Here is a 20,033-nt window from a genome sequence, read left to right on the forward strand (position 1 = left end):
CAAAAATGTAGAACTATTGCACACACAGAGATCTTTGCACTGTATTTACCCTTTTCTTATTAATGCGGCCAATGTGTGTCTGACCTTTTGTGAAGGCAATTTATCCCTCATGACTTCACTAAATCTTGTGTGCATCTACAACTGGATTTTATGTGCTTTTTTTATGGTTTGTGCTCAGTCCAAATACAATCCAGTCATGCAAGATGGCTCTTAAAGTCCGATTTAACAAGGCTCACAGAGACTTCCAGCTCTAAGTGATGCAGCCAGTCCACACATCAACACTCTGAGGAAATGATAAAAAAGCTATTGTGTGTATAACCTCCTCCAGAAAAAGAAGGTAACATTTAAAGAGAAGTGAGTCTGGAGGATAGAGGAGACTTTGCTTAAAGGACCATCAGAATGCTGCAGTGTTTTGACTTGAGGTAAATGTCACAGTAATGTCAACTGCCTCCAATCCATAAAAAAAAAGGAGAGGAAGGTTAAGTTGTTTTTGTTTGTGGGGTTGCTTGTGATTGATATTATAATTAATTTTGGAAAGCCCAAAAAATCTAGTTGTTGAGATGATGATTTGGACGAGCTGTGATTTAGCTGTGGTGAAGAGCGAATTTGTGTTTTTGCTTTGAACTTTTAGGAAGGTCAGCCGTTCGCACATCTTGAGGTGCAATCAATATTACGTTTGCTCTTTTCACTGCCGATATTCTGCCTTTGTGCATTTTTTTTTAATATACACCCACCTCTCATAAAAACAGAGCTGGTATACATTTTAACTGCACACATAGTGACATTTACATTGTCTGCAGTTTAACATGATACATAGCCATAACTCAAGTTTATACAGTAAAGTGTCACACAGACTCATTATAGATAGACATAGAGAATGTCTGTGATTCTGGACCTAGAGACGGTAGAACTGACGCACTTACACGTTCTTTAATGAATGGCAAGGGCACAGATTGTTTATTATATATGAAGATTGGTGTCTACACCTGTGTGTTCTTTGTAATAATGCATCATTTTGTATTATTCTGAAATATTTGCCACAAGTTAAAGAAGCATCAAAGTTCCAGGACATTTTTTAATAACAACAATGTTGTGTTTTCGAAGGTGGCCTTCATATTTTATTCAAGGAAAAACAAATGTAGTCACGACAGTTGATGTTCTCTTTGAAAGGAACATGTATTTTACAATTATATTAAGTGCTGGAGCCTCAATGTTGCTAGGCTAGCGAGATTATAGCGTGTCCTCGAAAGCGTCTCCCAAAATAGACAGCCGGCAATCAGGCTTCCACAGGTTCGACAAAGATGGACAAGCTACTGAAATGTGCGGTATATGTTCTGCTTCCATGGTATTTTAAGATGTTTCAGAGACTAGAGAGATCTCATTGTTGGACAGCCAATATCTTAAGGAAAGTTCCCCATCAGAACTAATAAAGTGTCTAAATGCAGGATTTGCAAATTCATCTTAACAACCCATAAACTCCTGGTTTAGCGTTTCAGGACAGTTTAGATTTTTGTCTGGCAGATGATTACATTTAATATCCTGTTACTTTTTCTGCACTCGTGGCTCCCTGTGTTGCAAAACCTACCCATCTTGTATTCCAGGCAGTCCTAAACAAACACTTGCATCACAATGATTTGACCCTGGTTTGCAATGAAAGCTGCTACATATGGAAAAATGACTTCTCTGGCTTCAGTGCACCTCATAGTGTATTGACTTAATCTCGATCCAGCTGTGCAGCATTGATTTGTGGACTGAATCTCCAGCAATACGTCTGGCAGAGGTCAACTATACAGGTATTTATGATACGAGCAGCAGATTGCTATGAATGGATGGCTTCCTTGGCTGTGAGAGGGACTCTGGGGAGGTGGGGTTACATCACTTCAGCAGAATGTAATAAGGATAAAATGAGGTGCTAGTCAGCTGAAAAATGGGGACACGATTGGCAGCGGCGGTTTTATAAGGCAGTTTGAATATTAAGTCGCAGGACATGAGGGGAATAGACCTCTTAAAAGTCTATGCCCTGATGTCATTAACCAGGATGAGGAGTGGCTGTGAGATATTGAATGAATGAGGGTGAGAGCAGTTCCCCAGAGTCAGTGAAGATATATGTTTCACTTCATTTGATGCTCTTTGAACTTAAGTATGTGATGTGAGACATATTCCTTTTTATAGAGGCTGTAAAAAGTTTTGTTGTGTAAAGAGACACAAATCCGGGTCAGCTGAGGCCTGGGCTTGTATTGGCAGGCCCAGACACACTCCGGCTGCCAACTTTCCCTGTGAAAACGTAAACAGACACTCACAACTAGCACACAGCCCACTGATCCACTGCTCTGTGCATAATGCCCCGTGGAAAGACTGAAGCAAAACCTGGCAGAGCAAGCCATTTGTAGGCTAAGGACGCGTTTCCCTCCATATAAAGTGATTGTGCAGGCAACGTTTTCATGCAAGGCATCGAACTCCTGGCAGCCAGTGTTGATGGAGGGAATGTGTCACCGGATGGGTGTCACACCCCGGTGGTGAAAGAGTTTTCACTTCATGTGGAACCTGCCGGGTGCAGAGCTGGATCAGAGGATACGTGTGGAGGCAAAGACACAAGCTGACGATCAGTTTTGGGATTTTATCTCAGTATTTTTTGGGATTTTATGTGCCTGCTCTTGCTCCCAGTAAGTTTTACATCTCAAGCATTTAAGAGTCGCCTTTGTAACACGGTGCTATAAAAATTGCAGTTATTCTAACCTCTCTAGTAGATCTTTTTGCCCTGCACCTGAGCTAAGGCCCTCGTGGTTGTGCGTACTCCATTCTCTTTCGTCTACTCATCCCACATTCAGAGCCGTCCAAATGAAAATTCATTTCTTTCAGTTAATTGACTCACAGCGTCTTCCCCTCAGCTCCCTCGGAGTTGCGAGGCAGAGTCAGCTGTCAATTCCAGATTACAGCGTGCTGTTGTTGGAGAGAGGAGCCCATTGTGTTTATCTGCAGTGACAGCTGGCTGGAGGCAGCAGGGGGAATAGATCTGTCACAGTGCCTAGTTTGTCTGTGATCTGGCATCTGCCCAGACACTCCACCTTTGGCTGGGCTGACGCTTGTACACCTCCGCTCACTTCACTTACCCTTTCCTTTCCTTTCCTTTCCTTTCCTTTCCTTTCCTTTCCTTTCATGCTTCACTCAGCTCTTCCCTCTCAGCGCTCTGCAGAGGAACTTTCTTTCGCAGCAGTAGATATGTGCCCTCAGGACCTACATTGACTGAGGGCAACTTGCATTAGTGTGCATTCACTGGCTTTGCAGTGACACGTCTTCATTTCACATGTACTTATTGATGGCCAGACAGTGTGCTTCACTTTGACCTGGGTTATACAGCAGGTGGGCCAAATCTACCTTCCTTCTTGTGTTTGACAATTACTGCTCTTTGCCTCTAGCATACAGAGTCCCTGAAGTCCCACCATGCAGGAGTGCCTATTCACTCAAATGATTTCATCATGCTTGCAGTTGAGCTGCAATAGAAAAAGGCAGCAAGATGAATCACAGTTAGCCCTCCGCTCTGATTCCCCTCTTAATTTTCACAGAGAGGGGCTCCTGTAATAAATTGCTGCCCCTGCAACAAACCATCTCCCCGGTCATGCCGGGCTTCATGGGGGCTGCCTGATGAGTTGGCAGCTGTTTCATTTCCACAGATTGTGGGGCTTAATTCAGCCCCCCCCCTCCACCCTCCCCCGTTGTAAAGCGCCACAGGGCAGGAAAACTAGATCCTCCACCGAGACGGAGTGAGGGTCAACACGGAGGAAATTCCTCTATTTGTAAACTCAAAGGTTTGTTTGTTTTGAGCTGATTCACTAAGCGCTAAGCCGTCTGTTCACACTCTTGCTGCAGCGTTTGATGTGTGTCTCTTTGCTACTTGTGCAGCGTTGTGTTGACATTTGACCAGAGTGCTTCTGTAATCTGTTTTTCTCCTCTCGCTGCCTGTGAGCAGGGAGCTGTATAAACATGTCCTTCCTCCACGGGAGGCGAATGGATCACTCCTCATTACAGGGAAGGCTGGGAGACGAGAGGCTCTTAGCCACTGCTGCTGTTTGAGCCCACTGAGTGGAAGCAGGCCCGATGTGGGCACATATGTATCATGCATGCGTATACACACACACACACACACACACAACAACACACCTGGCAGGTGGCCTAGCATCTGAAGCTCGAGGGGTGAAAACTGGATCCTTAGAAAAGAAACCCGAGCAGCCAGATTTTATTTCTTGTCAGCTGTCCAGCTCCCAAAACTCGCATGTACATTCAGATACCGTTCATCTGTTTTCATATGTTTCCATCTCGAACCTCTCCTCTACTGTCTCGACCCGGAGACACGTTACCCATCTCAGTCCCATCTCACCACACCTGAGAGCGCAGCGACCGTAACGCCTGAGCGGTCGCCGCGGTAACCCACCCAACGCGTCGGCCTCGCATCACTGCTCTGACACTACAGTAGCTGATGAGACATCATTCAGACCCACTGGACTCCACAGACTGGACCACTGACGCTGTACTTTTACATGCCCCACTGCATGACTGACAAGGCTGGTTCCTACAGGGAGGCAGCATGTGGAGGAGCAAAGTATTCGGCTTCTTACATTTTATAGTTGCCACTACAACCTGTGTTGCTGCTAACTAACTTGTCACATAAAAGAGAAGACGGTTCCTGGCTGAAATGGTACCTGTTAGTAACCAGTATGCGTGTGTATGTGTCCTCCACCATCCTGAGCCTCAAATTACATTAAAAGAACAAGAGGCCACTTCTTATTTGTAACTGCTAGGTTTCTTTGTAATTGGACCTTTTCGCTTTAAAGGACCTTTTAAAAGTGCTCACATTCTACTCCACAGTGAAGGGAGAGTCTTTCACATAGATTAAGATGAAACTTTAATGATCCCTATTGGGAGAATGGGTCATTGGAGCAGCAAAATCATTTAAATAACTTGGATAGTGAAAGAAAGAAAGAAAGAAAGAAAGAAAGAAAGAAAGAAAGAAAGAATATAAATCAAAGTTAAATGGATGAGAGGGATTAAACTTAACACAACTGTGATTTGAGGACATATTAGAAGATATTAAGAAGTAAAAGTGTGAGAATGAAATATATGAATAACAATGTAATTGCTCTGTGTGTGAAATAATAGCAAAGCATACAAGACCTCTCTATTAGTTATCCACACAGATGGGGATTCATTTCACTCACAGATCTGGGGTCATGTGTATTAACTAGCTGTTAATGGATTCATATTGCAATGTAAAGGCTGTTTAATCATCAGTTCATTTGCATGTATTTTATGCAGATGTAAATGTAGAGGATGTGGATTAGTAGCAGTCCTGCAGAAAAACGAACCCTTTATTTGTCTGTTTTAATTCAGCTAAGCAATTCCAATCCCCTGCTTGGCTTTTAGTCTCACAGGATTTGTTTGCTTATGAGTACCACAGGTGAAAGTGAAGAAACTAAACGAAGAAAGAAAAAAAATCAATAATGCAAAAACCTCATTGAAAATCCCATCATAATAAGACCATCTACAGTGCAAACATTCTGTTTATTGTTTTTTTTTGTTTGTTTTTTTTTTTGTGTGTCTTTAAAGGACAATTGTGGGTCCTGCAGCAGGATCAGGAACACTTTTGGGTCTCCTGCCTCTTTTTGACTCCACTCTTTATCAGGAAAAAAACATATTCAAAGCTGTCCTCACTATGAAATGACCCCGTTATTCATACCTGTGATGCCTCCCCCTGCAGGAAAGACACATTTTACTTTTCGTATGAATATTAAAATAAAATGTTGGAGTTCCATCCTTTAAAAAAATTTGCAGCACTGTGGAAAATATTGATATGTTTTGCAGACACATTACGTAATAAATGTTTCAAGTTCAGCCTATGACAAACACAAAAGCTGTGAGCGTGGATGAGACATGCTTGTAGGCAGTGCTGTAGTGACCCTCACTCTCTCTTTCTATCATCTCCAGTAATTATTTACATCCCTCAGGAGTGAGTTGTCAGGCTGCTGTAATGCCAGACTTGACTGCAGGGAGATCGCTCTGTGTTCTCTTTTCTCCCGACACCGTTTTCATATCTCTCTCTCTATCTTCCTCCTGGTGAAGTGGCGTGATGCCAAAGCCTCAGGTAACACCTAATATACCCATCTCTCTCTGTCTCTCTGTCTTTCTCTTCCCCTCAGCACTGCTCTGTACCTGTTAAACACAGGATTAAAGTGCACTCGGCAGGGTGCAATTATACAGCCAGCACTGTTCATCCTGAGTTAAACACAGCCCTCTCTCTCTCTCTCTCTCTCTGCTCACTTGTCTGCTGCAGGCTGCTGCAGCCTGAAGGTAATTGTATTGCTGTCAGCCCTTGGTTGATGAGTTGCCAGCGTAATTGCTTTACGGTTTGACCTCTGGTTTTTCAAACAAGCGCCCTGGTCAAGGATCTGCGCTGGGCAGATGAGGGATGAGAGGGCGGCTGGTGTGTGCATGTGTTTCTGCTTGTCTGTGTGTATATGCTTGTGGTCGGCGGAGGCAGGATAAATATGATAGTCCTCTAATGTTCTGTGTTGCCCTCGTGTCCTCTGTGTTATTCTTTACCACGTCTTAAAGTGCACTTCTCTGCCTCGCTTTGAAGAGTCAGTTGAATTGTTAGGTTTATTAAATGCATGGGGATTTGCCTTGGTGACACTGGGACAGAGGCACTATGACAGCAATACACTGATATACATAGTTCAAGGACAACAGGAATGACATGCAGCGCAGCCACAGTTCCAGATGCTATACACATTACACTATATTTATCTCTTGACATGTTATTCTTAACCCATTTTCATTCTCCTGCTGCTCTTCTGCCAAAATAAACAGGATCAGATGCTACCAGCTTATAATTTGTCAACCGAGGCCTCTCTTTAACATTTAAAAAAAATGAAGAAAAAGAAGCAGTTTGTCGTGCTGGAGCCGCTTTCTGAACATTACTGAACAATTAGCTTGCATAAGTTTGATTTTAGGTTTTTTATCTCCTTAATCGTCCCCCAAACTAGGGATGAATTCTAAATCAGAGTGTTTTGCAGTTTCCAAATTGCAAGAAGCCAGCTTATAATTGGACTGTAACACACATTATTAATTATAGTCTTCACAAGCTGTAAGATGTGGTGGAATTATTATTCATTGATTTTGCTGGCTCTCATTTTTAAAGCTGTAACTAATAAAAACAAATTTCATGAACATATATATATATATATGTTCATGAAAATATATATGTTCATGAAATTTGTTTTTATTAGTTACAGCTTTATATATATATATATATATATCTACTCTATATAGTCTTTCTTCTCATGAGCACTGTTAGCAGCTAGCTCATTAGTGGTAAATTACCAACAGGTGCTGGACAGTTGAAAGTTTTAGGTACATCACTTGAAATGTTGGTGTTACCTTTTTGACACAGCACTAGTGATTATATTTTTATATTTATTTATTTTTTTGGTAGCGGAACAAGCTGTAAACACAACATGACAGGAAAGTTGCTGTAGCTAGCTTGTTGCAGCAAACAGTTGCCTATTTACAGGCACGGAACTCCACTGGCTTTTTATTTGGAGTCACGTTTCCGGTCACCTGGTCAACGTGAGTGCTGTATTCATTCTTCTTTTAGCTCTGTTTCCATTTTCTTCCACTTTAGCTGATAAATGCTCCACCAGGCTAGTCACTAACTGTCTGTCAGGCACAGTGTTTATGTGGGTTATGTTATGTGAGTTTTTGCTGAAAACAACCAGCCATGTGTCTGAAAGTGAGGTAGATGCGAGCGGTGAGACTGAACTAAAACATAAAACCGGAGCAATGAACCATGATAATTTTCTTACATGTAGTTATTTTATTCATTGGTAATATAAAAATGTTGATTAGTGCAGGCTTAAAAGCCCTGAATTTGACATTTAAGCAGTAATAATAGCTCGTCTTAGCTAGTTGAAACAGCTATAGAACTGTCAGCAGAATCATTAGGGGCTGTCAGTGGGATAGGAAATCTTTTACCTGTGTTGTCAGGCGAGACTTAGAGTTTGCCAGTGTTTTCCTAAGTGAACAACTATGTAGCTGTCACTTTTTAATGTCTTTTTTTTCTCTCTATTGTATAATTACAGTGTTAGTAACAATTAAGTATTTTCCTCCAATCATTCAGCCATTTGTCATGCCTCCATTGTTTTATTTGTTTATTTGAGCGTGGCCTTTTTGCTGCAGTTACATGACACACTTCAAAGATCAAAGTATGTCAGAATCCAGAGTGTTAAATGGACGTGTGTATGTGTGTGTATGTGAGTGACAGTGGGAGACAATGAAGAAAAGAGAGAGCTTACGTGAAAAAATGAAGCCGCTGCACTGCGTGATGCTGCGTTTGTAGAATGGGAGGAGGATATAAGTGGAAGTGAAACAAGCACCCAGTCCACACACGTTTTAAACAAAAACAAGCCAAAGTGAAAGGAAGAGAAAGAAAGTAAACTGCAAGATCACACAATGGAGATCTGTGCATGAGTGTGTGTGTGTGTGTGTGTGTGTGTGTGTGTGTGTGGGGGGGGATCACACAAACTAAGGGAGCTTTGTTAAAATACCACATGTGTGTGCGTGTGTAAGCAGCATACACGTCAGGCTCACTCATTTAGCAAACAGTGTGACGGCATCAGTTCAGGGCTGACTCAGTGGTTTGGGAGCCCTCTGGGGTGGCTTTTAGCACTAGCAACAGGAGCACTTGTTTTTGTTGCCTCCGATGCGATGCCTCATTCTTTATGTGGAAGCTCGTTTTCCTCCCTGTCAAACAAAATCACTGTGATTTCTCTTTTGGTTACAGTCTGAATATTCAAACTTTTACATTCATTCAGATGACAGGTTGCACCTGTTTTTAAAAAGGAATCTCTGAGAAATGCCTCTAAGGACACAGCAGGAGCGATAAATCCCTCAAAAACTCTTAATGTCTTGTAGCTCTGAGAGTTAAAGGTGCAATAATAACGTTTAGTGCCGTGTCATGTCTGTCTTTTACTGAAAGACTTCTCAGATTTATTGTTGTCTTGCAGGGAAAAATCCTGTGTTTCATGTTGTTTGGATGATTTCCAAGAGAGGACTTGGACAGGCTCATTTGTAAAGGTGCATCCATAGTGAAGCAGAGATAGCCTAACAGTAATTTAAAGAGTGTTAAAATCCATCATTGTAGATATAATTTGACATCAGAAATGTATGCCAAGACAACATTGAAGACTGAAGAATGCAACTGCAGATTTTCCAACACGAGTTTCTCTGTGGATTCAGTCTCCAGGTCACAGTGTTGCCTGTTAAATGAGAATAACCTGAATTTGGGCAGTGAGTTTTTTTTTTTAATCAACATATAGGCTCAGGAAGAGTAATGACAATTGATGAAAAAAAATGAAATTGTCAATACTGCTTATCGGCCCGATTCATTATTAAATTCTGTGCAATTTTCTACACAGGAAAAAGTAGGTCTGATTTTAACTTGTTGCTTTGTTGTCCCTGAGTCTGAACCCAGCGTAGAAACAGAGTAGAAACAAATGAGAGCCCGTGGCTGAGTCAAACTGGCTGTGGCCCGAGAGCTGCATAGCTGTAGCAACAGTCTGTGTGTCATCATGTAAAATGAATGAAATGGGAGAATATTTGTACAGTATTCGTCTGCCTGAATGGTGCTAATATTATTCTAACATGATAATTACTCTTTGTAATGTAGTGAAAAGAAGTCAAGCTTTGGACCAGTCCTTCTATGACTTATTCTTGTTGCAAGTTTCCAGTTTGATGTCATTGTTTTCTAATGTGCAGCTGTCAGAGACACATACATCGATAAGAGGTACTGATAAGCGGAGGCATATGACTGTGATGAATCAGACTGTTTGGAACTAGTTTTCAACTGAAATCACTTCTTGATTCCCATCCCTATTCAAAGTTCAAAGTTATCATCATCAGGCCTAGAAAAGAATTCAAAGAATATCTGTGGTCATGATGAAAAAAGGGCTTTTTTGAGATATGTGTTGCTCTGAGTCACATGGGGCTGCGAGCAGCTCTGAGGTTCCTCCTCCCCTGACAGTCGTCTCCGGCTGAGATTCCTCTGCTCTGTCAGCCACCTGCTGTGTAAACAAAGTCGACTCCTCGCACTGGTTCAGCTCGCAGCAGGACGCACTCAGAAATTCGGCTGACGTCAAAACACTTCTGCCATCTTCTGAGTTAGTAGTGGGAAGGAAACTCGTTTTTGTAATTTGTATTTTGATTCAGCTTTGTAGTGAAAGGAGAGAATGGCTGTCAAATTATGAGCGTCGTTTGAAGAGGCTTGCCGTTATCATCCCTGGTGTGTTTTTAGCAGTTTTACCCATGAAAAACATACTGAACAGAAATATGTTGAGCTGATTTGTTGACAGTGTGAGAGCAGCATTACACATTTCTCTGAGTTTATTTGTTATTCCACTCCACCAATGGGAATAGCTGTTGCCGAGGCAACACTTCCTCTCTCTGTGTGTGAGAGTGTGAGGAAAGGAGAATTCCGAGGAATAACACCCGTTTGTATTTTGGGCTGCAGTGTGTGGGCTGAGCAGCAGAAAGCAGGGAGCTTCCTGTGACAATGGGTGGGAGGTTTACAGGACATATTGGCCTCTGTAGAAAACCTATTTCCTGTCAGACAGTCTACTTAATAATCTCTAGAAAAGCCCCTAGGAGGTGTGACCTGTGATATCAGCTAGCATGTGATCTCTTCTTTGAGAATCTGACATTTTAAGATAATCACCATTCTTCCTTTGTTGATGGATTCTGGCAGACCAGCAATTGTCCAACAACTGCTGATGTTGTAAAAATGTGTCTGCCTTTTGGAGCAGCCGAGTAATTCAGTCTGACAACCCACAAACTGAAAATTTATATATTCCTTTAAAAATAAATGTAAGTGCTGAAGTTTTTGGCCTGACATTCTGAGTACACCAGTGAAGAAGCTGGCAGAGATCGATACACCCATAACTACAAAGAAACTGAGCCAACAGCTGCATGCTGGGATGGCTGTTGGACAAGAGATGCAGCAAGGTGATCAGCAATAAAGAGCGAGCGGGTGGGTTTGACAGCTTTAAAATAAACGGCTCAATCGGTGGTGACCAGTTCAGCTTGCTTGATATCTACATCTGCACTAGTGGTAACACGAATAGAATGGAGCAAGCATTTTTAAATTTCATTGGGGGATAAATCCAAACATTGAATAGACAATCAACATAGGTAAATCAGATCTGAAGTGAATATAAGGAAAGCAAAAAGTAAAAGAAGGATGACTTGGTAAAACATTCTGTAAGTCCCTGATGAGAGTTATAAATAACTGAGGCAACATTTAAAAACACACAAGTCACATACTGTCAGTGGAAACGTGAAGGAATCCTGATCCGGCTGCACCTGTCTCCCTTTATCTCACCCCTCATGCCTTTTATTCAACCAATGTGGAGTGTGTGTCTCTGCACCCTTGTTTCTCGGGTGTTGTCAGAGCTGTTAAACAGATTTAAAGCTGGTGTTTATTGTTGTGCTGCACCGCCCTGTTATCGCTGCATTCCCTCCATTCTTCTCCCCTCAGCACCCGCTAGCCAGATGGTATCACTCCAGGAGTTAATTCAGCCCTCGCACATGTGTGCAACACAAACACTCACGAGCACACAAACACAGTCAGAGCGACATACGCGATGCAGGATTAACTGAGCTGCACACATGCACTGTTATACATGCTCTGACTGCAATATACTTTATCATACATGAAATAGCTATGTGCATACACACACACACACACACACACAAACAAAAAGTTGTACATTATAAAGAAACATACATGTCCACAGGAATATCAGCATGCAGTGCTTGTTATATTCAGATGCATACACACACTCATTCATTAATTCACACGTGTGCAGACATGGGGAAGGTTCACAAACATGTATGAACATGCAAACAAGCAGGAGATCACACTGTCATAAGATCCCTTAAATGGTCATAAAACCTGTGGTTCCATTCCACTATATTAGAAAACACAATTAAATGAGTACAGAGAGCAACAGAAGAGAGGGAAGTGGATAAAAAATGGGGGAGAAGGGATGTCTATCATTACCTGCACACACACAGAGCAGGCCAACAGCTACAGGAAAACCAACAGGCTCCAAAACTATCAAAAACATCCAAATACTGGAGTTCCTCTTGTTCCTGCTCAGCTGCACACTTCCCCTTTGAGTCCAGCTGATTTCAGTTAATATCTAACAAAATACTAACTGAAAATAACAATGGCCTCTTTGAGCTGCCACGGCTGCCAAATATCAAGAATGAATCTGTAAAGTGATTACAGTGCCACACTACATTGATGCTTACTTAAGATAGTAAACCTGACTTTAGCAAGATCATACACCATAGCACAGAGATTACATCACAGACTTTATCACTCAGTCATATCTGTAGTGACATTAGAGTTTCCAGTTCTGCTGTACAATCCAAATGATTTACTTTCAAGTTACAGGTGAAAGACGTGTTACTCTACTTTATGGATCATCAGTGTGGCCAGCACAGTGCAGACATCAGACTTAATACTACAATACTCATCTTCTTTTTTATATATTTCATCTCTGACTATGAAACTAACACAAAGAGTAGAATTAGCTAGATTTCACAGTTTCAGTACATTTTCTAAAGCATTTGAAAATGTCAGGCGGCACGGTGGTGCAGTGGTTAGCACTGTTGCCTCACATCAACCTAGTTTAAACCTCGGCTGGGGCTTTTCTGTGTGAAGTTTTCATGTTCTCCCTGTGTCTGCGTGGGTTCTCTCTGTGAACTTGCTGCATGTCATTCCCCATCTCTCTCTCCCACATTCCTGTCACTCTTCAGCTGTCTATACAATACAGCTTGAAAAAAAACAAACACTAAAATATTACTAGGCATACAAGAGTGTACTTTATTAAATATGAGAATAATTATTATGACAGAGCAAAGTTGACAGAAAATATCACACTGTAGACTTCACACAAGTCTCATTGCTTTCAAGTTGATGCATTTACCCATGAATCATCCTGACAGTTATTTCCACATGATTCAAATTTAGTTCATGTGCACCGTTGCAAAACAGAGAGAGTGAGCGCAGGAACAAAGTGAACAGTGTGTGATGCAGAAAGAGAAGGAAGTGACAAAGTGAGAGTGGAGGCATGTTGGAAGGTTGGCTCCAGTTAGCTGGACAAATGCAGCAGTAGGCTGACCTGCCAGGGAGTAGCACCTCACATCTCCTGTTCATTCCCCTGCTCTCCTACACACCGCATACAGCAGCACTCCCAAAAAAAACTAGCTTACGCTCACAAAGGATTAGACCTTTAAACCATGAAGTCAAATGAACAGGAAAAATACACCACATTGATTAACAAAAGGTGAAAAGGATGCGGTTCATTTAATCCTTGTGCTAGCAAATTATGCAACATTGATCACTGTAGAAATGTGTGTTTCTCTTGTTCACAGCCTGATAAGCTTCTTGGCACACAATGCACTCTCTTTTCTCTCTTCGAGGCAATAACCCTCGATTATATGCTTTGAGAGAAACAAGGAGGCCGGGTAAATGAGTGTGTGCTCTAAGTTAATCAAAGGTGTGTTTGATGTAGCTGACAGCAGCATTAGATGGAAGGTGTACACTCTGGTGTCTCTGCGGAGCTTCACATGCACAGGACTATAAAAGCTAGCGAGCGCAGCATGATTAAATCAATCCAGTCTAAATCATGACAAGTCAGAGTGATTTATCGGACATGCCAAGAGCTGCAGTAATGCGTACAGAATCAGTCCAACAACTGAGCAATAAATCTGCACAAGCACACCTCAGCCAGCTTAAAAGGAGCTAAACACTGCGGAAGTGGTGCAACAAATGACTCCGCTCTGCTGCTTTAATATCATATGGAAAGATGAAGTTGTTGAGTGAAACTTCAATGCTGTTTTGATGTATTTATTTGACAGTCATGCTACAGCTCTACAGTAGAGGTCTCTACAGTGGTGAAATTTTAAGGCAGCCCTGTGATGTCTTTGTACCGCTGCTTTATGTCGGGAGGTTTATCCTGCAGCAATCTTTGTGTCTAAATAATTACTGGCCTCAGAAAGAAGAGAGTGCAGTAAAGAAGTTATGATGATGTGCTCTCCCTCTCTACTGCCTATTTGTCTGCACTCCAGGCTCCATTTGTAGGAATCCTTAGCCTTCTGGTTTATGCATGCTCCGTGAGACCCCCCTTACCCTTTGCAGGCAACTTCGGGGTTGCTGACATTCCTCTGAACAGAATGCATAAACCTTCCTTTGGGAGCTGAATGTGCTTCCACGGTGGATCTCAAGGCCCCAGCATAACCACGTAAAGTCATGTGCTTTATTGTTGCAAGCATGGAAACCTGTGTTGGATTTTATGCACTCATACTCACACACACACAGTGTCTCTCTCTCTCTCTCTCTCTCTCTCTCTCTCTCTCTCTCACACATACTCACACACACAAACACACACACACACACACACACACACACACACACACACATGCTCGAGTCCCTATGCAGCCAGGAACAGCAACAAAGCTCTCCCGTCTTGTTGCCAGGGTAACGTGGTCGGGTCAGACCAGTCTAGCGGTCTCTCATGTTCCAGGCTGAGCACCCCACCACACTCCCCCTCCTCTCACTTGCACTGTCTTGGTTCCCATTTCTCTGTCCTTGCTTCCTATCCTGTCCTCTTTTCCTCTTCTCTGTCGTCACTTCCTCCTCGGCTCATCGTATCTCAAACCACTTTTTCTTTATGGTCACTGTCACATTTGTGCCTCAGGCTGAACTGATTAGAGTGAAGGAGAGTCACCACTCTGACCACTTTGTAGAGAGAGGTTGAAAGTTATGTTTTGTTGAACATACAGGTTGTTGTGACACTGAGCATTAAGAGATAACATCATGCATTTGCCATTTAAAAGTCCTATTCCTAAACTAAATTTAGACTGAATGCACGACATATTTACCAGCAGCAAAACATTTACTTTGCAATTATTTACATCAGTATTTTCCCCTTTTCATTTGTAAATGGGTTTTTAATAATGCAGAGTGTGATAAGGGTGTAGAAATAATTTAGTAACCGTTTTATAAAAGAAAAAAAAAACACTTCAGGCCATTGGCATATGGAAATTATATCACAACTAAGCCGCGCTGGCAGACACACAGTGATGGATTACTCTTCTTCTCCTGCAACTATTATAGATCTATTGTCAGAGTCGTGGACTGTGAATAAATGGAAATGACACAGATAGACAATTGAAATCTGTTTATGACTGATAGAACACAGACATGATACAGCAATGAGAGCAGGTGCAGATGTGCTAAACAAAGTAATTGCTTTGTGGTGCTCGAGCTTAGATTTTACAATTAACATTATTCAAAAATCCTGGTGCACACAGAAGAATGACACATATGTATAGACCTAGACCCTCATCTGTTTCACTAACCTTAGTAGTCTGTGTTGCATTTTACGTGTATAAACTGTGCATACATTCTTTCTTTCTTTTTTGGCCTTTTCAAGCTTTATTTCTGATAGAGACAGATGAAGAGTGATAGGAATGTGGGGAGAGACAGACGGGGAATGACATGCGGGAAAGAGCCACAGGTCGGATTCAAACCCTGGAGACTGAGCCTTTGCACATGGGGCGGCTGCTCTACCAACTGAGCTAAACACCACCCCCATTCTTGGGGGGGTCACAGAAAGATGGGCAAAGAGGGTGGCTGGTTATTTTCTAGATAGATTTCTAGATTGTTAGTGTATATAAGTCACAAACAGCTGGTTTTTATACCTTTACCTCAGGGCCACTGTTGTGCTCACGGTTGTGCTTTCTTAAACAGTTTGGGGGAAACAGAGAGGGAGAATGGTGACATGAATAAAAGGTCACATGATTCAAGTGAATTTGAACTTCTTGTACTTGCTTGACTGGGATGACCTGCCCGTTAAGAAATTATTTTTTGTGCTTATTCAACACAAATCTCAAGCAAAATAAGTGAAAAAGATAAAAGAGGAGAGATTTAACAGGCAACACAAGTTCAGGACAGTTTGAAAAGTGTCCTTTAAGAGTCTGTACATGCCATTGATCTGAAGGGTGACCCCAACAGGTGGATAGATCCGTCTTGTCTGCATATCACAATCTTAGCTTTATTTGCTAAAGTCTAGGTTACAACTGAACATATACAGACAAAAGGATAATACAAAATAACACAGCATTGGTTGGTTAAACGATTGTCTTTGCATTGTCAAGATAGTAATTAGTTTAAGATATAATTGTGACACATTTGGTTAAAATGTCATGAAGTTAAATGAGTTGTCATGAGGAATGGATGTACGGCAATAGCAGATAAATTGTTTTCATTATATTTCAAACCAAACAAGAGAAACTAAAACACAAATGTTATCTTTACATAAAGCTCTATACAAAGGCTGAAGCTTGCACACTGTCTTTCAAACAAAAAAAGATGATGCCAATCTCTTTTCAGATATTGAATATGTTACAATACATCACGTTAAAGATGAACGTGTCAAACTGTCAAATAATCAGTGTAGTCCTCATATATCACTGTGCTTTTTGGTTGAATGAAGCAGATGATAAACACACTGACATCATCCTCCAGAAGGATAACTCTACATTTCTGCAAGTTGATACTTAATTGATCAAACCACTCAATGCCAGTTTATTCACAAAGACACGTTTCTATTAATAACAAAGGCGATGGAAAATTTCAAATTGCAATCCATCTCATTGGACATTGATGTGCAGACTGCAGCTCAGCTCGGCTTAAAAGGAGGAAAGCCTTGGTCTTGTTTCTGTCAGGCTGTCACTGCTTTGTTCCCGTAACAGCTCTTTAAGGATTGCTCTCCAGGTAATGAATTGCATGACAAACAACCTGCTAATACCGCCGGCTCATGAGAAATTAATGTGTTGCCTTGAGGTGAGAAGATCTGCTTTGAGCCGATGTGTGATGTCAGTGTGATGATATTAGATCCTTCTGTCAAAGCGGTGTCAGTCGGTGAGCTGGGTTAGCATAGGAACCTAAAAGATACTGTTTCATAGAGGAAGTTTGTCTAACAGGGTATACTGCTCAATTCATTGTTGTCATGGTCATAAATGGAGGAATACTGTTTTTAAATTATGTGATTCAGACAAATGTGTAAATATAAAAACAAGGCGAGTTACGCAAGTATGTTAAATAGATCTATTCTCTATAATCTAGGTATACACAGCACAACATGAAAGTAACCGTTTTTCCTTTTGCAATGAAAAGAAGTCTCTCCACAGTCTTCGTATGCAGGGTCATGTTAAGGTTTTTTTTTTTCCTCTGAACTACTGAAAAAAGATCCCATAACCAGAAATACTGCATGTTTCCCAACAGCCTGGGATTTGTGCTAGCAAGTAAAAAAGAAACAGTTCAGCTACAAACATGTTCAGCGTACCACAAACTAATTTATGCAAAGACTCTTGAACTAGAACATCATAATGAAGGTGTGTGTAGTGTGTGTGTGTATGTGTGTGTGTGTCTGTCTTTACTCTCTTTAATTAATTTTGGTTCAATTTTGCCTGGACTTTTTATCATGGAAGACCTTTCTCCATTCCATGGCCAGTTTTTTGCAGTGCCTGACACATGAACGCCTTTCATTATGGAAGGTGTCATTCATTAGCAGTTATGGGGATAATGTGCTAGCCATCTGCTAACCTCCCACCCTTGGAGCCAATAATTTGATTATTCATATGGAGCACTGAGCTGACTCCAGTAGGGCCGGGTGCTGCTGGCTGTGAACAGATGTTGAAACGTGAACTAGCAGCCCTCGGCCTTGAACTTCATGCAGCCTCAAGCAGCGGTGTGTCATCCTGTGTCATTCAGACACACAGTGATCTCCACCAAAAGGTTTTACCAAGCAGCAGCAAGTCACCAGCTCCAATCGGGTGTGATGAGAACTGGAAATAAGAGGCAGCTGAAGCCCAGGAGGAGGATACAATTCAATCACAAAACACACAAGTAGGCAGGCAGCAGTGTTTTACACTGGCTGGCAGATGTGCCTGCACTTCAATTTGTGTACCTCTTCGCCATATCATGTTAGCCATGTCCTTTACTTAGCCCACACTGCAAGTGCATCCTGAACTCAATTTCTCATAGAAAACCAATATCAGCAAAAAGCAATTCTGCTGTTGATCACATACTAAAACTGACAAAATACTCACTGATGAGGAGTGGACACTCAATAACTGCATGCATGTTTTGAGGTGATATAAAATGCTAAATTAACTTACTTACTTACTACCGAACAGACAGAGTGCTTTACAATGTACCTCTCATTCACCAATCCATTAGCATGACACCAAATGAACTTTGGCTGATGAAGCAACCCGTGTTTGTTTCCTTTTCCTAGGCACATCTGTATAATTTAGTACCAGGCTGAATATATAACTGCTTTCAGAAAAAGCTATTGGATCATTATTACAACTGTGATATAGACTTGAACTGCATTTACATGTCAGAAGCTGCTCATTATGGTAATTCCAGTATGACATGAACACTGCAGAGGGCCACAGGACGTGCCCTAGCACTATGAATTATGTGCACTTGAGTATGCGAATATGCTCAGTGCATCACAGCAGCAGAAATGAAGCAAACACCAGTCACTAGTTTTGGTAGCCCGATGCCATGTTTCTCTGTCTGTGAAACACTCGTCAGAAGGTGAGCTGGGGGAGGCGGCGAAGCAAAAAAGCAGTGATCCTAGGGAGTAACAAATGATGTTTGAATTCCAGTAAACAAACACCAATTCCATACAGGCTGTAACCGAAGCATGAAAGGAATAATTAGTTAAAGGGGGAAATTGCTTGGTCATAGTATAAGTGTAGAGCAACTGTATTTTCTCCAGTGTGTGTTAAAGCAGCACTTCATATCATAAGCTCATTATATCTGAGCCATAAAGTGATTATGGGCTCCAGTAAGGCATTGTTCTGCTGTTGACAGGATTAAAGATGACTTTAGAGAGAGAGAGAGAGAGAGAGAGAGAGTGAGTGTTGCTGCTCACTGCTCGACTGTTTGCTTGCTTTGTATAAAGCCAGCAGTAAAAGGGGCTGCGCTCTTGACTGTTTGCCAGCTGCAGCACACCCTCCCTCCATTCTTTTATACATTTATCTCCCGCCACTCTGTCTATCCATCTATATATCTGTCTATTTTGTTTGTAACATACTGTATGTAAGGGCTATGTGCAACAGGTTATAGGTCATCCTTTAATACTGCCTTGGTGATTTTAGTCATTTGGTTTCAGTTATTATTGACTTTTAGTCCTGTACGTCAACAGAGAGTACAGTCGCTGTTTTTTATTAAAGTCACCATCAATCACTCCACTGCACATATCACAAATGTATTAGTTTTACTGTCTAGAGTTCTAATGCACTCTCTTCTTCTCCCTGCAGAAGAAGACCGGAGTTGTGAAGACACAGGAGAAGAAGGAGCGGTGGAAGGAGAAAAAGGTGGCAAAGCGGCAGAAGAAGGAAGACAAGGAGGTGGAGGAGGAAGAGGAGAACGTCCAGCCAGTGGTGGATCCCCTGGAGAACGGATTCCTTCATCACGCTCAGAGGGAGCAGGAGAGGATGAACGAGAGGCTGCTGAAGAAGACTTACTCCAAGAAGAACAAAATGGTCAGTGTCTATGCCTTCTTATAGCTTCTTTTGCATTAGCTATGACAGACGAAAGAGACGTGAGAGATTGTGATTGTTTTCACAGCTCTTCTTTAATTAGGAAAATCTCCAAATATATACTTTCCATCTGACATCTGTTCCACATTCACTTTAAAGCAGAAAGAGGTGGCAGTGTTACACATTTCTTTTTTCTACTTCCCTTCCTTGTGCCCGTCACTTTACTTTTTTCAGCAGTGGTGAGGTTGTCATTACATCAGTCCTCTCTATCAGTGCACCATCAACATCTCCCTGTTCAACAATGGAAATCGTTTTCTTCAACTATTTTTGTGAGCAGCTACTGCTAAAAGCAGTCA

The 20,033-nt window shown here is 41.7% G+C and overlaps 1 protein-coding gene across 14 annotated transcripts in view; it reads left to right on the forward strand.

The window, feature by feature from the left end:
• Positions 1-20,033, forward strand: part of fbrsl1 (fibrosin-like 1) — a 411,124-nt gene that overhangs the window by 207,339 nt on the left and 183,752 nt on the right. For all 14 annotated transcript variants that reach the window (XM_027278062.1, XM_027278063.1, XM_027278057.1 and 11 more), the window contains one exon: positions 19,456-19,680. In XM_027278062.1, the coding sequence (XP_027133863.1) occupies positions 19,456-19,680 (225 nt within the window). The remainder of the gene's footprint in view (positions 1-19,455; positions 19,681-20,033) is intronic.

This window comes from Larimichthys crocea, chromosome III (genome assembly GCF_000972845.2).
Source record: "Larimichthys crocea isolate SSNF chromosome III, L_crocea_2.0, whole genome shotgun sequence".
Classification (NCBI taxonomy): domain Eukaryota; kingdom Metazoa; phylum Chordata; class Actinopteri; family Sciaenidae; genus Larimichthys; species Larimichthys crocea.